Source organism: Cynocephalus volans, chromosome 6 (genome assembly GCF_027409185.1).
Source record: "Cynocephalus volans isolate mCynVol1 chromosome 6, mCynVol1.pri, whole genome shotgun sequence".
Taxonomy (NCBI): Eukaryota; Metazoa; Chordata; class Mammalia; order Dermoptera; family Cynocephalidae; genus Cynocephalus; species Cynocephalus volans.
Window position 1 is genome coordinate 117,349,029 of NC_084465.1, and position 16,482 is coordinate 117,365,510.

A 16,482-nucleotide genomic window follows, 5' to 3' on the forward strand; every position below is an offset into this window, starting at 1 on the left:
AATCCCTGTCTTCGCACTGTTTAATCTGAGCTTGGCCTTACCTCTCAAGGACTTCACCTCAACATGAGTATTGCCCCCTGCATGCACCTGTACAACTTAACGACATGGCACTCCCACAATCTTTTGTCCTTAGACGTCAAAGGTAGCACTGCTATAACTCCTGCCAATATTTATTCAGCAACTAGCATGTGACGAGGTAGATTACAAAGATGAGTAGAGCCTACTCATCACTGGGTAGCCTAGCACAGCACCTCAAGAAATAATCAAGAGATGGGATCACACTTTAGTAGCAAGCAGCTATGGGAGGAGGTGCTCTCTCCTAATGGGGAGAAGAAAGTGCAGGGTAAGCTGTCCTCAATGACATCTCAAGTCTCTGAGGGGAGGTTCGGGCAGGCCTACCGGGAGAGGGGCAGAGTCAGCATAGCAGTGCACAGAAGATGGGGACGTCCAGAGCTCAGAACACATCAAGAGCAGCGCTGTGAGGCGTTTGAAAATGACCAAGTGGCTGTGTTCAAAGGTTCACTCTTGTAGCCTGTGAGTGACTTGAGGTCACTAAGCCAGGGGAACGGCACAGTCAGATGCAGGTCTGTGGGAGGTGAAGGCCTGGACTAAGGCCCTGGCAGTTGGGACAGATTAAGAAAGACTTAGGAGTCACAGTCACTTAGGGACAGAGCTGTACTATTTAAGGACTGGGTAAAAATCAGAACCAGTTTTAAATTTTTTAAATCAAACACTTTATTTCCACATAACAAGCGCAAAAAACTCCCAAACACTGTAACGATACAATTAACGCAGTTATGAAGTCAATTATATACTACTCAAAGCCCCAAAAGGTCAATCAGCTTAATGTTCCCAACATTTCCAAACGTGGTTTTTCAAAGCTACCTTTGGTTTTTGGAAAAACCAGTATGGAAGTCAATATACATTGAATGCATTGAACAACATTTGCTTATAGAAAATGTCCAACAACATTAGCTTACACCTGGCAAGTTGGAGCATGAGCTGAAATCATACACTGAAACATACACAGGTTTGGCCCCAGAGCTCCTGCAGTGAGAAGCGAGGGCCGTGGAGGGGGAAGAAAAGGCCAGTGGATCCAGGTTGTGGCATTTCTCATTTTGTAACAGAGGTATGAGAGTTAACACTAGTACGCTGTCAAGTCATTAAGCTTCATGTTCCAAATGGTCTCTTGCTGAGGCTTGAGATGGGCACAAATGGTGGGGAAGATGAAGTCACAGAAGAGTTTTGAGCAACGAGATCCCAAAGATGCTCAAAGAGGGTAGGAAGGAGCAAGCTACAGTTTCCCATTGTTCTCACATTATTTCAGGGTGAAATTGTGGAGAAGTTCAGATAAAATGTTCAAATATTTGCTTAGATTTTTAATCGGTTGCTCTATGAGAACCCTCATACACAGCAACTTTGAAACTTTCATTATAAAAAAGAGCCTACAAATAAATTCACAAAAAAGAGACAATTAATGTTGAGCAGCCAAAAAGTCATGGTTTATTATATCTGAAGAAATTTCATAATTCAAACACAACCAAACTGTACATTTTACAATCACATTCTATTTGTAAACAGTTAAAAGCCACTGACTTCTTTTGCATCTTAGGACACAAACAGTTAGAATCAAGGCAATGAAATGATGGCAAATTCTGTACTGTTAAAATTTTTACCCTTGTTTAGTCTGTCTTCTTTGACTAAGCAAGCATTATAATACCATTTGTGGGCAAAGAAAAAGGGGGAGGAAAGAAATTTTAAAATGGTATAACTCGTTAGTTTGCAACAACATTTAAAATTTTCTTTATACAACAAACAACTCTGTAAGCCCAATACCTTGGTTACAGTATGCATAGTTACTGATTTCAGCTTTAAGGTACAACAGTTAAACATTAACACAGTCACAAGAGAGCAGAAACATATAGAGCCACTTGATGGGATTACAAAAAATTATTACCTATTGATTATTAGCAAACCATCATCACTCACTAATAAAAAGACAGCATCTGAAAGCAGAATGTTAAACTCCAGCTTTAAGCGTTTGTTTTTTCTTTTTTTGGCAGAGAAAATTCTTTAACAGAGCAATACGTAGTATCAGTGCTAAAAGTTGGGGTTTTTCTTTTTTTCCTATAAGAAACTACGAGGAGTTTTTTTTTTTTTTTTTTTTTTTTTACTGGGGAACTGGTTTTCCTGAGAACCATGCTCTTTGATTTAGGACAAGAATAGAAAAACAAAAGAACATGGCCAAATGCTGCTCCTTTTTTCCCAGAGATAGAAAGCATCTTTTAAATCATCCTCCTTTTTTTTTTTTTTTTTGTCTTTTAAGTTTTTTTTAAATGATGGAAGAGTAAACATTTTTTTTTTTTTCTCAAAAAACAAACAAAAAAATCTGTAAACAAGAAGGTTCAACAAGGGAACCTTCAAAACAAAATGGAAAGCCTATTCAAAGTGCAGGGCCCGTCCTGGGTGGCAGGTGGGCTGCAAGTCACAGCTGTGGCCACAGTTTTTCAAACTGCAGAGCGTAATTCTTTAGTTTTACAACATGAAAAAACTGGTGCAATACTTTCATTAATAATCCTAAGTCAGTATCATAACTTGATCTTTTAAACTCCACGATACCACAATAAGGTAGGCAACATCAAGGCATAGTAGAGAGCGCACACCTTTTAAGAACATCCTTGAGTAAACACTTACACTGGAACAGCTGAACCCCCCGGCTGCCAATCAGGCGGAGAGAGCATCACTCAGTGCAAAGGTAAAAGCTCATACATTATCAGCCCAAAAATGGTTTTGCAAAATTAAAAGAAAGGGAGGGGGGCGGGGGGAGTAGAGAAAAAAAAAAAAAAAAGAAAGAAAGAATCCAAAGGCTAAACATGATGAATATACACAAGTGAGCTCATTCTATACGGTTTAGCATGTATGGCGCTATTTGGGAGTGTAAATAGATAGATACCTTTCACATTATAATATTGGCCTGCATGATTCAAGTATTCAAACTGATATGTTTTGGGGAAAACAAAGTGGAAAATGTGCAGAGAATAGCTGTTCCCACAGGTGGCCCCTGGCTGCAGGCAGCGAGCCCAGCTTAGTGCTCCTTTCTTTCGCATCTTGAGGTCACAGTTTGTGAGTCTACGTCTACACAGTTACATGGACTCTCCACCCCCACCCAGGTGGTCAACAGAAAGAAAAGCATTAATGGGGGATGGGCTGCTAATTCCCCGGGGGTCACTGCTGCTTGGAGGCCCCCACAGGCTTGTGGAATAATGTGGGGTTCCCCAGAGTGAAGTGCCGTGAAGGTCTCCACAGTTAGTTCCCGACAGCCCAGCACCATTCCAGTGATTGAGATCGGTCCGGCTGGAGAAGGAGTGGGAACAGTCAAGGGAGCCCAGCCGGCTCTGGCTGGACCCAAGAGACTGCCAGCCAGGAGAAGGGGCCAGAGACTGACTTTGTGCAAAGAAACGACTGATCTCCTCTTCACTGGCAAACTCAGCAAGAATAGTAGTGTTCCCCAGTACACACCTAGAGGAGAGAGGCACAGCGGGCACGTGAGGATTTGACATGTTGGATTAATTCAAAAGTGAGAGTGAGAGCACACTTGTTGATTGTCTGGGCCCTCTGGCAGGCCAGGGCGGGGCGCAGCCCTCCCTTCATGGGCACTGCCATGGTGTGGCAAGATCAGGTGTCTCCACCTCCTATGGGCAATATAAGGCATCTTCTAGGGCCCTCCCTTCTGAGCAGGTCTGTTCCCTCCCTGAGGAGTACCGACCTTAGAACCCAGGGTCCAGGGAAGCTGCAGTCAGGAGCGTCCTGGGGCCCTGTGCTAGGGAACTGTGCTCTCCCTCATGTGCCTCCCCAGCTCTCCCAGTCATGGGCGGGATGGCCAACTTACATGTGCAGAGACTTTTGTGCCTTCACTACCTCTTCTTTTGAACTGTAACGGACCAAAGCATTTCCATGTGGGAGGTTCAGGTGGAATGTTATCAGTGGGCCATGCTGCATGCACAGAGTACGCAGAGTTGAGCCATCAATCTGGGAAGCAGGGGTGAGAACCGCCCATTAGGCGTGGCATCACAGGGCCACTCAGGGAGTCGGCTCTGGGGTTTTCCTTCCTCCCCAAGGTTCTCTGTTTCTGGCACAACTCTTCACCAGCCCTTGCTGCTATGATGGGGTTAGGTGGGCCCTCCCACCTTCACTGGTCCCACAGCCATTATCCCTGTGGCCTCTACTCCTGGACACTCCCCAGATCCCCAATTCCTTAGTGAGACACTGCCCCTACCAGGGCTTCCCATCTTCTCTCTCCTCTGCCCTGAGGACAGGATCCATCAAGGCCCTGCTCCCTGGGGGGGGGGGGGGGGGGGGGGGGAGGGAGTGGCCTGAAGGCTAAGAAGATGCTCTGACCTAAAAGAGACCAGGGTTTCTCAGAGTGCAATGCAAGGGCCTCAAATCCATCTGAACGCCCTCATGAGAATGCAGATCCCCAGATCCTGGCTCAGACCTACCGAATCAGTCTCGGGCCTATGAATCTGTATTTTTGGTCAGCAGCCATGCACATTACAATGTGAGAACCACTAGAGCAGACTACAGCTTGCCTGAGGCAGCTAAAGACCAGTCCTCTGCTATTTCCTCTGCCTGGCCTTGACTACCACTTGGTCGCCCTCGTCTCAAACTTAACACGACTGGAAGCCTTTGTTCCCATGCTCCCAGGCATAGCAATAGAAACCAAGGTATCTGGTATCCTTACCTGAGGTGTAAGGTTTTTTAGAACAAGCCAATTTGTTATTCTCCCTGAGCTGCTCTCACCCCAGCTGGAACCTAAACATGGAGAAAAAAAAGAAGAAAACAAGTTAGTTTTGAAGACCATGGCCTGAATGACTGTTCAGGACCAAGGCACCCCACTCAAAGCACAGTTGCTCATAGGCCTTCTGGACTTCTGGCTTCCGTCTCCCCCAATTCCTTCCTTGGACTGTCTCCCTAAGGCCCAGAATGTGTGCTCATGCCAGCATTGCCTAGGTGCTAACCTCTGGGGCAGGTGGCTCCACCTCTGGGGTGGGCTCAAGACCTCTCCCAGTGCCTGGAGGAGGGTAGTGAGCCACAAAGACCACATCCCTCTGGTATCTTTTCATTTATAAAGCAAAACCTGTCTCAAAATGGTACCATCTGGGGAAGCTTCAGTTGGAGAGATGTCGCTTGACAACCCTCCATGTGTATCCCTTAGGGTGTGAAGCCCTCAGGGCGTGACACTTTAAGGGGATTTTAGGGCTTGCAATAGTCCAGGCATGCCTCAACGTTGCCTGGGTCATAGCAGGAGTCCCCCATCTGGCCTTCCTGCTCGGCTCTACAGCATCCACTCTCTTTCCAGTAACAGAGCTTTTAAAAACTTGATGAAGCCCCTACAGGCCACCTCACAAACCTAAGTGTGGCTTAGGAAGACTGTTCCATGACAAAGGACAGGCCTAGTCACTTCTCACTGAACCTTGCCCCCTCCCACCCCTCCATTCTCAGTCCTAACTCCAATGGGAAACCTTTGTGCCTTCTTGGGTCTCTAAGCCCTGGCACAGGCGCTCCCTGTGCTCGGCTTACTCTTAAAGGATTCCTGAGCCCACTTGACTCCACACCCCTCCTTAGGGTGGGTTCCCAGGTCACTTGTATTATCTCCCCTCACAATGTACTGTCAGCCATGTAGCTTGCACCCAGAAGATGTCTGTGACTTGAAGAAACCAGTTGCACCACACCAATTACATTAATTTGCATTTAGCAGCTTGAAAGGGACTCAAGTGTTCTTGTCATGTAATTACAACTTCCCCCAAAGGAAACACTGTAAGTTTTATTGCAGTCAATTTCCTGTCTAAAGATCAGAAACGACAATTAGATCAGAGACTATCAGTAAAGTTTTATTACTCATTTTCAGCTTGGAGAGCAGAAAGTTTGGTACAGCTTAGGGGCATGGTAGAATGAAGGATAAGACTGTACTTGTAGAACTGCTAGACAGCTCTGAGTTAATCTTACCTGGGGTGTATCTGGCGTCAGAATTTCCCCATCCTCCACCTACACGAAGGGGAGAATTATCCCACGTAGACAAGGGTGGCTTCTGACCAGTCAGTCCCGGAGGTGGGCGGGACGGAGCAGTGATGTTTTTAGGTGGCAAAGGGACCTTCCACAGCTCATGAGCCAGAGAGGTGTTTGTAACTGAACCAGGAGACCATGTCAATTTGGAATCACTATTTCTGGCTACACAAAGAGGAAAAAGAAAAAGTGAGGAGGGGTGGAATAATGTTTAAGAAAAGAGATAATTTAAATAAAGATAGCATCTATTAGCCCAAGAAAAGGAACTCAAAGAGAAAATCTATTTAAAAACTCCCAAATCAAACTAAACTACCAAAGAAAAACAAAAAGCCCAAAAGAAACTGCCTGCTCCTCTCAAAACACTCAGATCATTTACCTGTTATTAATAGTTTTAAGATCTATAAGATTCTTAGACTAGTGTACAAAACTGTACTATAATTGAAATCAAAACAAAACATTGCTTTTGAATTGCTCTAAAATTGCATTTGTAAACTTCTGATCTTAATAACCATAACTGAATCATCCAAGATGGTCACATAGGCTATTAAATAAATTTTAGAACTTTTTTCTTTACTCATGGGAAAACAGACCACAAAAGTATCCCCACTCAGGGAGTCATCACAGCAGATATTCACTGGGTGCCTGCCTCTATGCCAAGCACTGAGCACATACTATCTCCAATCCTGACACACACTCTACTGAGGATCAGAGAAGTTAAGTAATTGGCCCATGGGTCCAATGCAGAGCCAGGATTCAAACCTAAGCCTGTCTGGCTTTTAAAAAAAAGAAGAAGAAACGAAAAGAAAGCTCAATTCCTGATGCACGCTGCCTTATAGCAATAGAGGTGTTACGGGGGTGTGCAGGGATCAGGTACACAGTACACTATTATGCTAAAAAACATGAGGAAGACAGAAAGAAATGGGCAATTTTATATCTTCCATCACTGTCAACTTTTTCACCTTGACTTACAAAGTGCATGTCCATTAAGCCAGAGCTACTCAAAATGTGCTCAGAAACTGTCCACAACAGTTTATTCCTGGTCTGCAACAGAATGAGTACAGAAATTCAGAGTGAGCATTTATAAACTCTGACAGCAATGTGACATTGCCATAACTCTCAAGTGTGTAATCATTTTTCTAGTAATTCAAAATTCCTGTTTACTATGTTTTACAAAAGTATCAGTCTACGAAGGATTGGAAATAAACTAAAAGGTCTTTCACTGCAAGTAGTTTGAGAACTGCTTTTTTTTTTGTCTTTTTCGTGACCGGCACTCAGCCAGTGAGTACACTGGCCAGTCCCATATAGGATCCAAACCCGCGGCAGGAGCGTCGCCACGTTCCCAGCGCCGCACTCTCCCGAGTGCGCCACGGGCTCGACCCTTGAGAACTGCTTTGGATGAAATTACATTTAATTACAGAGCTGAGGTGGTCTCAGGTGAGAGTGAGAGCTGGTCTGTCAAAGCTGATTATTTTAGTAGGTGACTGCTGGGCACAGTCCCTTTGAAAAGGGACAGATAATGTTAAAATGATTTTCCCAGGCACACAAGTATAGTCTCCTAACTCCCCAAATAAAAGAGAGTATTAAAAACAAGGGCACCAGGTGCAGGCTAGTAGCACAGCCCTGCTGAGGCCCAGGCTCACCTGAAGTGCTTTGTGCTGTACTGCTGAGGGGAACGCTGTAGTTGGAGGCACGAATGGATGACCAGGCACTAGTTGAAGGCAGCGTGGTGTTCAAGGATGAGGATGACCCTACATGAGGAAAGAGTCCAATCAGCCAGTTAGCAGAGCAAGGGATGGGGTGTTGAAGTATAAGCAGAAGCATGCAGAGGAAGCAAAGCATGCCACATGAAAGTAGGCGGATACGCGGTGGCTGACAGACAGCAGGGGAGACTCGTCTCCCTCTTTCTTCTAGCACAGCACGCTAAGAGGCTTGCTCATGGTTCTTACCTTGGCTCAGAACAGGTATTTTCCCTCCTAGCCCATTTTCTCACTGTGAGAAGACACTCTGACCTCCAGTGACCTCTTACTGGCCAGCCAGTTCACTGAGGCACCCTGTCACTGGCACTGCCAGGGAGCCAGGCCTGCAGCCTTCTTCATGCCCCACATGCCAGCTCCAAAACCTAGTCTTTCTGGTTTTTAAAAATCCCCTTGACCTCTGGATTAGCTCTAGACTTGCCCATCATGTAGATAACTACGACAGTTCCCTAACTGGTCTCCCCACTCAATCCACTCTGCTCACCCCATCACAAATATTGATTCTTCCCCTTAAAACCCTCCATGGTGTATTTCCTTTGATATCAAATCTAAACTCCTTTCCCAATTTTCAGAACCTTCTACAAGCAACCAAGAAAAAGCTCCTGTTTCTGTAAGTCATCAGACTCTTCTATTAACCAGCATGCTGTGAGGTTTTATATTTGACTCTGTGCCCCAACTCTTTCTTGTGAAAACAGATTTAACCGATTCTACATAGTTGTCTGCTAAACTCAGCCATTTTAGAACAATGAAGATTCTTTTATGAGAATTTTCTTACAACTGTGATATGGTAAAGATGTGTTAACAAACTACATATTTACTGTAAAATGTTGGCTGTTTTACACTTTCTTTATAAACGGTTTAAAGGGATAGATAGGAAAATACATTTTACAATAATAGAAAAAAATGATATTTTCAGTATGTATTGATGGAAATATTTCCAATATTACAAAAATTTACTTCATTCACCTTTCTTCTAGTGCAAAATCATGAGTAGAATACATGTAAATTCCCTGCGATGAAAAACAAGCATCTGGTAAATAGCAGGATAATTTTATTTGACAGACCATTAAAAAGTTCATCTGGACTGCAGGGATCCTTAAACTGGTCTTATTTTTACTCTCTGAGACACAACAAAGAAAGCCTAATTTGGTCTTCCAGACCAAAGTCCTTCAATATTCAGAGTGTAAACATGTAACCACATCTTTTACAAGAAACACCCATCTCGTAATAACAACAATCCTGCAATCACACTGTGAAGCCCCCCTACGTACCACTGTTCCTGTCCCTGAGGTGGTCAACTTCCCGCACAGTATTAATTGAAAGATTGTTTATGACACTGCCAGGAGTGACGTAAGGGTCAGTTTCGGGGTCAATGTTTGGATAACCTTTCCATGGTTCACCAGGGCGAAATTCTGGAAATGGAAATTTAAAGTTAGTTCAAGGCTTAATCATTACTATTAGATATCCAAAACTTTTATTCCTAAATTCTATGCAATTCTCAAATATTTTCCAATTTATACTAATAGCCTAAGAAGTTAATCAGTAATATACAATTAGTGTAATATATTCTTTTCTTTTTCTTTTTTTTTTTTTTGGTGGCTGGCTGGTATGGGGATCTGAATCCTTGACCTTCACCAACTGATCTAACTAGCTGGCCCAATATAAGCTGTTTTTTATGAATAGCTTATGAGTTTTTACAACTGAAATCATTTCTCTGGGTTTATATATTTTTAAACAGTAGCATTTTTAAGTGCTTTATGACAAATCACAAAGCCACAGCAACTCAAGCAGGACAAAGCAGGCCACAGATGGATTTCTGATAATTCCTCAGCACAACTGAAAATAGTGTCAAATTAATCCCCTGACACAGTTGAAAGGAACAATGAATTAAGGTTTTATATGACCCTTCAGGCTGGTCTAGGGGATTCACTGTCCCTTCACAGTCTGAAGCACAAAGGCACTGGTAGTAACAGGTGGAAACACTCATCTGCCCGAGAGTTTTTGCTCAGCTTTTCCTTCATCATTTCTGTATTTCTTATCAGCACAGATCAGTCCATTCACGCATAATCAGGCTAAATCATCAGTAAGTTCAGATGTAACAAAACCTTAACAGAAACGTAAGTCTCATGAGATAAGCTGTCAGCATTTTACCTGGTGGCCAGTTAACACTGCTAGAGCCATTAGGCGATTTGGCACGTGGCCAGCCATCTCCTATTGAACCTGGAGGACTGGCTGGTGAAGTACTGCTGTTCATAAAGTCGTAGGGAACAAATGGAGACTCTTCCAGCCTGAAACCACTTGAAATAGCACCTACAGAGAAAAACGATAGTGAAATGTGAGTGAAATATACTATCACATTTATTTCTTATAATTTCTCAAATAAAATAAAACTTTATACTAGATTATGGGTTCCCAACAGTTCTATACATTATGTAAAGGTTCGAGGAGAAAAGAGTCCTGTGCTCTCTTCCAGACTTCAACCATGTTTACCTCTCTCATATATTGTGACTCTAACGTCTCATTTGAAGAATGTCTCAAAATGACCACAGTGGATTTCATTTCAAGAAGGATATGAAGGCCATAACCATCAATAAGTAAATAGAACAGGAGTACAAAACTATTTCCAAATCATTAGAATACTTGCATTTTGGCCTAAATTGAGAACAAGTACAGCACACTCTGTTAGGGAAAGTCATGGTTTTTGGGTGAAATGAAAAACAGAGAGGAGGGAGGAAAAAGAACTGTGATAAAGAAGGAAATGTGAGGAATATTTTCAGTGACAGAAGTGTTACCGAAAATCCAGGAGACTGCTGAGCCCATAAGATAATCTATGTGCAACGAAAAAACAATCAATATCCTTTTCTACCAGGATATTTATACTTCTACCCTGTACTCCACCCTCTTCTGACTACACAGCATGGTAAAGATGTTACCAAAGTGAGTGTGAAATCCCAAAAAAACACAACTTAACCTCACTTAGAAATGATCATTTGCTTTCTTGTGATTTATTCTCCATACCCGTCTTTGAACACACCTTAAAGTGACTAACACTTTACTACCAGCGGCAAACGGCGATGGGAGGTGCCCACGGGTGTGCCCAGTGCTGGACAGAGAGAGCTAAGCTGGAGCACCCTGAAAGGCACTGTTACCACTATCATCATCACTCCCATTCTGCAGACGATGCGCCTCAAAGTCAGACAGCTACAGGCAGGTAACTTAATCTATTAATGAGACACAGCCAATTTATAGCAGAACTCGGTCTGAAACCCAGGGTCTATGTTTATTTTGCCATTTCCCCATGATCTCAACTCCCCATGCTCACCCTTAAGAAAAATTCCAACATGACGTTCCCCAGAGTGGCAGACCAACTTAGAATCCAAGTCTGTTTGATTTGTGGCTCAACCTTCCCTCTATTACATGACAATTTTACCTTTAATTTATGGTATTAGTCCAATATGTTTGCTGACTTTAATCTAGGTTACTTAGCGGTAATAAACTATAACCATGAGTATTAAAGCTTTTTATTGAGTTCTATGAGTTTCAGCAAATCAGTTAACCTGAGGGTGGTCTTGAGGACCTGTGACACAGAAGGTCTCTCAGATTTGCCGTAATTTATTAGGTGTCTAAAGCTTCAGTAAAATGGGGATTAAAATTAAAACCCAGCTAAGACTGTGTTGCAAACTGTCTGATACAATGCATTTTAAAGACTGTCAGGCCTGGATGATGGCTGCTGCCTCCAATCAAACCTCTCTCTTCCCCAGGCTTGGCCATTCTCTGATGTGGGCCCAAATACTGCCCGTCCCTCCTTACAAACTATCTCCACACTGCTACTACTACAGAACGGCACCCACGTTCCACCTCGGGGACACACGAATATCAGTGAGGGTTTCCGTTGCATAAGCAAGTGAAGCAGGGTGGCTACAGGGACAATCCCACAGTCCTGCAGGGGGAAGCATGAGTCTAGGGGACTCTCCCATCCCTGGGAGGGAGAGCGCAAGAGGGAGGCCGCAGAGGGAGGCGTGGGGAGAAAAGCCAACGCTAAGACAAGCAGTAGACACGCCACGCAGGAGACAGCAATGGGGCAGCCGTAAACACTCAGCTTGGCAGGGTGGCAGGCGCGGGGCCACCAGATCCTCCTCTTTCCAAACAGATGCCTGAAATTTGAATTTTAAATAAAACCTCCTGAACATTTAAATAGATTGGTTCCAAAAAAATCTCAGTATAGAGAGGATCTAACAAAACACAACATGTGGGTTGGTAGTTTGGGATCCCTCTTGAGTACTCAGTAAGACGCCAATTTTACTTTTTTAAAAAAGGGAGGCCGTTCCACAATGTACACATATATCAAAACACATTGGACACAACAGAAATCTACAATTTTTATTATCAACTTTTTAAAAAACAGAGTTAAACATACATGTACCCTGTGGACCTTATATTTCACTTCTAGGTATTTACTGAGACAAAAACACTACCCACAAAAACACATAAATAAGAACACCTCCAAAACCTCCACAGGGATTCAGCTCCACATGTGTGGCAAGCAGCTGTTTGCTACTGCCACCAAAGAAAAAATGTCTAAGGTCTGATAGGGTACCACACTCTAGTAAAAATAAGTTTTTCTCAAATTTAAGTAAAAACAACCCTTCAGGAAAAAGGCTGCCCTTTTCCTGAGCTTTACACCCTGCCCTCATGGTAAAATCATTCCTGTTTGATGGGGCTTTAGGCTCACTAAAGGTGTTTCCTAGATTCATGTTAATATTTTACATAAATGTCTACTAGTCAGTCATTTGGGCAAATAAAAATAATTGTAATCTTCAATAAAAGGGGGAGGACTATACCAAAATATTAATAATGGAGAGAAAAGATTAAAATTTCTGTAGTTTTTTAATATAAGGAAAAAGGAAAACAAAGCAAACAAGAATATGTCTGAGAAGATGACTCTAAGCTGAGAGACAGAGACACAGAGAGGGAGAGAAGGAAAAGAGCTAAAAGAGCAAAAATGAGGAGTCCTGGGAGAAAATGAAAGAATAAACAACAGGAAGTTTGTTATGATGGTAAGAAAAAAAATTTTTCTTTAAAACAGATTGAAAACTTAAAAAAAAAAATTTGGAAACTCGAAATTTAGAGGGCTCTTACAGACATATATGAATCTAAATTGTCTTTTTTTCTAGAGTTGAAGAACAGGCTATGACCTGATCAAGGCATATTTTTGAAGTCATCTTTACACAAGATTTTTACAAGGAGAAAAAAAAAAAAAAATACAACAATGAAGACTGAATATAAGCAACCAAAGAGAGGAAATCCTATCAAGCATTACTGAGTTTTCAAGAAATAAAAGCCTGAAGGTATTAAAATAATATTCCTGAAAAAAGGACTACTGGCCTTCGACTGGTTAAGATTAGGTATATAAGCAGGTAAAGAGAAGAAAATGAGAATGTTTTGGAGACTAAAAATAAGCAATTTGTATTACTAACAGAAAAATAATTTTAAAAAACAAAAAGGAGAAATGACAAAAGAAACAGTTTCAAGACATCAAGTTAAGTAAATAAAGAATGGTAGGAATCTAGACTGAAGTTAAAAAAAAAAAAAAAAAAGCACCAACCTCCCCCTTCTTATTCTGAAGAGAACATTACTAAAATATATTTATTAGGTTGCTATATATATAGGAATAAAAATATTTAGTGTTTAAGGTATCACTAAAAAACTTAAAATATGCTTTGCTCACATTCCAGATTTATGTAGGAGAAAACAGTTCGCGCAATAAAAGGCATGGTGGGGGAAAAAAGATAAAGAAATAGATACTAAGTTCTTTAAAAAAAAAAAGGAGATAAGATAAAATAATAATATAAGCCATTCAAATTACTTTACTAAATAAATTAAATAAAAAACAAAGTTATGATAGGTTAAGAAGACACCACCACCCACTGCCTGCATGTCAATGCTGGGCAATGAGGTAAGAGCGTAACAAATACTCTTACTCAATTCTCAACAGTCCTATCATCTCTATCTTACACCTGCAAACACTGAGGCTTAACGACTTCAAAACACATGCTGCCATGATATGATACCCCATTTACATACATAATGCATACTGTATACTGGTATATCCTATGTAAGGGCAGAGTACTTAAGAAAATATGATATATATTACACTCACAACAGCAGTGAAAGACAGGAAGGCAATACTTCATTTTTATAAGGAAAGTGAAGATCAGATATGCAAAACAGAAATGAAAAAATTCATTTTAATCTGAAAAGACAGAACACTGCACAGTAGAAACATTTTTGTAGGTCTCCACATTGTATCTCTCTAGCCATTCCTGCCCTGGTTTACTACTGCTGGCTCCAGGATTCTGTCCTTGCTCTTTTCTCCATGCTCTCTTCCACTGGGCAACTTCATCGATGTCCATGTCTTCAAAATTCAGATGAATACCAAATCTTACTCTAGCCCAGATTTGTCTCCTGAGTGCTAGACCTCTATTTCTAATTTCTTACTGGGGATTTCCACATTTTGAGTTATGCCCAAATACCACACTGAACAAATCTAAAACTGATTCATCACCTGCTTCGATTCCTGCATTTACTGCATTGTTACTTGCATTCCTGTCCACTCACCCCTTCACCGAGCAGATGCTCACTAAGCAAGTGCTTCCATGTGCTCAATGGGACTACAAAGGAAGCAAAGTGTTATTACTGTCCTCCAGGAGTCTATGGTCCTGTGATGAAGACAGGCCTACAAGACAGAGACATATAAAGGGTCCTACGGGAGCACAAAGCCTGGAGAATGCTTCTTGGAAATGATTCTTGAGCCAAGACTTAAACGTCAAGGGGAGGACTGAAGAAGACTAAGGGCACGGGGGAACGTCACAGGTAACCAGATACTTGCTGAATGAAAGAATGAGTTCAGTTAGTTACCCAGCCCTTTTGCCCTTAATTCTAAAACTGTCTTCAATGCACTCCCTTCTGTTTACTGCCCGTTCTTTCTCTCACCTAGAGTACTTTGTTACCTGCCTATAGATGTCCACCATTTTCATATTTAAAATCATTTACGCCATAGAAGTGTCCCATGATTTGCCCCATACCCACTACCATTCCACCTCTCCTGCCTCCTTTCTCTCACTTGCACTTCCACCTCCAGACACACCCAGACACAGAGTTCAGGCTGTTCTCTTTGAGCTCCATATGCACTCTTCTCTCTTGGTTGTTCTTCCAGTTTGCTTGTTTGGTAAATCTGAAGACTCATTTCAAGACAAGTCTTTCTATAAAGACTTTCGAGACCCCCCCCCTGTTATTTGATTCAGTGCTCTTATGGAACTCTGTATTACAGTACTATTAGTACTATTACACATATTAACTTTTATAGTACCTATTACATTGTATTAAAGCTATTTACATGTTTACTTTTGCCAACAATGAGCTCCTCCAGGGCAAGTAATTTTACATATGTACATATATATATTTTTACATACATAAACTCAACTGTGTGTATGTATGTACATACTTATCTATGCATTCTAGGTGCCTTGCACAGTACTTGAAAAGCAGAAGGTATTCCGTTAACATGTGCTGAATGAATATATTAAATAAGATGAAAATGGTGTTTCTAAAAAAGATTTAATGAACTGCTGAAAAGACAATATTACATCTATATGACTTACACACAGCAACAAAATACATAAAGAAAATGTGTCAATAAACAAAAAACCGATAGAAATAAAATTACAGTAGTTTTTAATACCCTACTGTGAATGTATCAGATTAAATTCAGTAAATGTTAATAAGCAGAACATAAGAACAATAAAATCACTTAGGGAAAAAACCCACACTGGCTAGTTAGCTCACTTGGTTAGAGCATGGTGCTGATAACACCAAGGTCAAGGGTTCAGACCAGCCACCACAAAAAAACAAAAACAAAAACAAAAACCTAAATGACCATCAAAAGGGCATAACTTTTTAAGATGCATCATCTGATCTCTCCTTTGTAAAACAGGAAAATAAAGGTGAAATTTTTTTTTAAATCTCCTGTTCTAAGATTTAATAATTAACAAAGCACTTTTTAAATGAAGAAAAAGTTCTAATATAATTTGGCTTTGAAAATACTTTGGTATTTAAAATAAAGGCCTAAATTTAGTACTCTACACGTTGGTTGTTTTTTTTTTTTTTAAAGGGTAAATGTAAGAATGTATTTTATACCATGTTTGCTGGAGTTTTGATCCAAAGATGTGTTCACAGAAATGCTGTCCACTGTAGTCCACTTCCTTAGTCTCGACTGTGGCTCTTTAATACTGTTCATATCCATATTTACATTCAAGTTTGAGTTCAAGCCTTAAAATTAAAAAAAAACAAAAAAAATCTTATAAAATAACAGCACATTTTCCTTCTAGTACCACAACTTCTCTTTCCAGAAAAATATATGTAACTAATCTAATATTTTCAATGCTGTTTAATGGTCCTAAATAAATATCATCCTGCCAATGCAGCACAGCCAAATGATGATGAAGACAAGGCAGGCAGGACAGACACCCAGGGCTCCTGGCCAAGGTCATGCAGAAATACTGTTGGGAGAAAGAGCCTCGGCTAGGTTACAGAAGACAGCAACACATGCAAGTCCTAAATAGCTATTCTAACACTCAACAGTGTAACATTCACAAATTAACACAGA

At 41.3% G+C, this 16,482-nt stretch overlaps 1 protein-coding gene across 7 annotated transcripts in view; it reads right to left on the reverse strand.

Moving 5' to 3' along the window:
* Positions 1-1,478: 1,478 nt before the first annotated feature.
* Positions 1,479-16,482, reverse strand: part of TNRC6A (trinucleotide repeat containing adaptor 6A) — a 93,371-nt gene continuing 78,367 nt past the window's right edge. For all 7 annotated transcript variants that reach the window (XM_063098663.1, XM_063098660.1, XM_063098661.1 and 4 more), the window contains 8 exons: positions 16,014-16,145; positions 9,969-10,127; positions 9,089-9,229; positions 7,704-7,811; positions 6,007-6,228; positions 4,742-4,812; positions 3,890-4,029; positions 1,479-3,519 (listed from right to left, as the gene is read on the reverse strand). In XM_063098663.1, the coding sequence (XP_062954733.1) occupies positions 3,144-3,519; positions 3,890-4,029; positions 4,742-4,812; positions 6,007-6,228; positions 7,704-7,811; positions 9,089-9,229; positions 9,969-10,127; positions 16,014-16,145 (1,349 nt within the window). In that variant the 3' untranslated portion in view covers positions 1,479-3,143. The remainder of the gene's footprint in view (positions 3,520-3,889; positions 4,030-4,741; positions 4,813-6,006; positions 6,229-7,703; positions 7,812-9,088; positions 9,230-9,968; positions 10,128-16,013; positions 16,146-16,482) is intronic.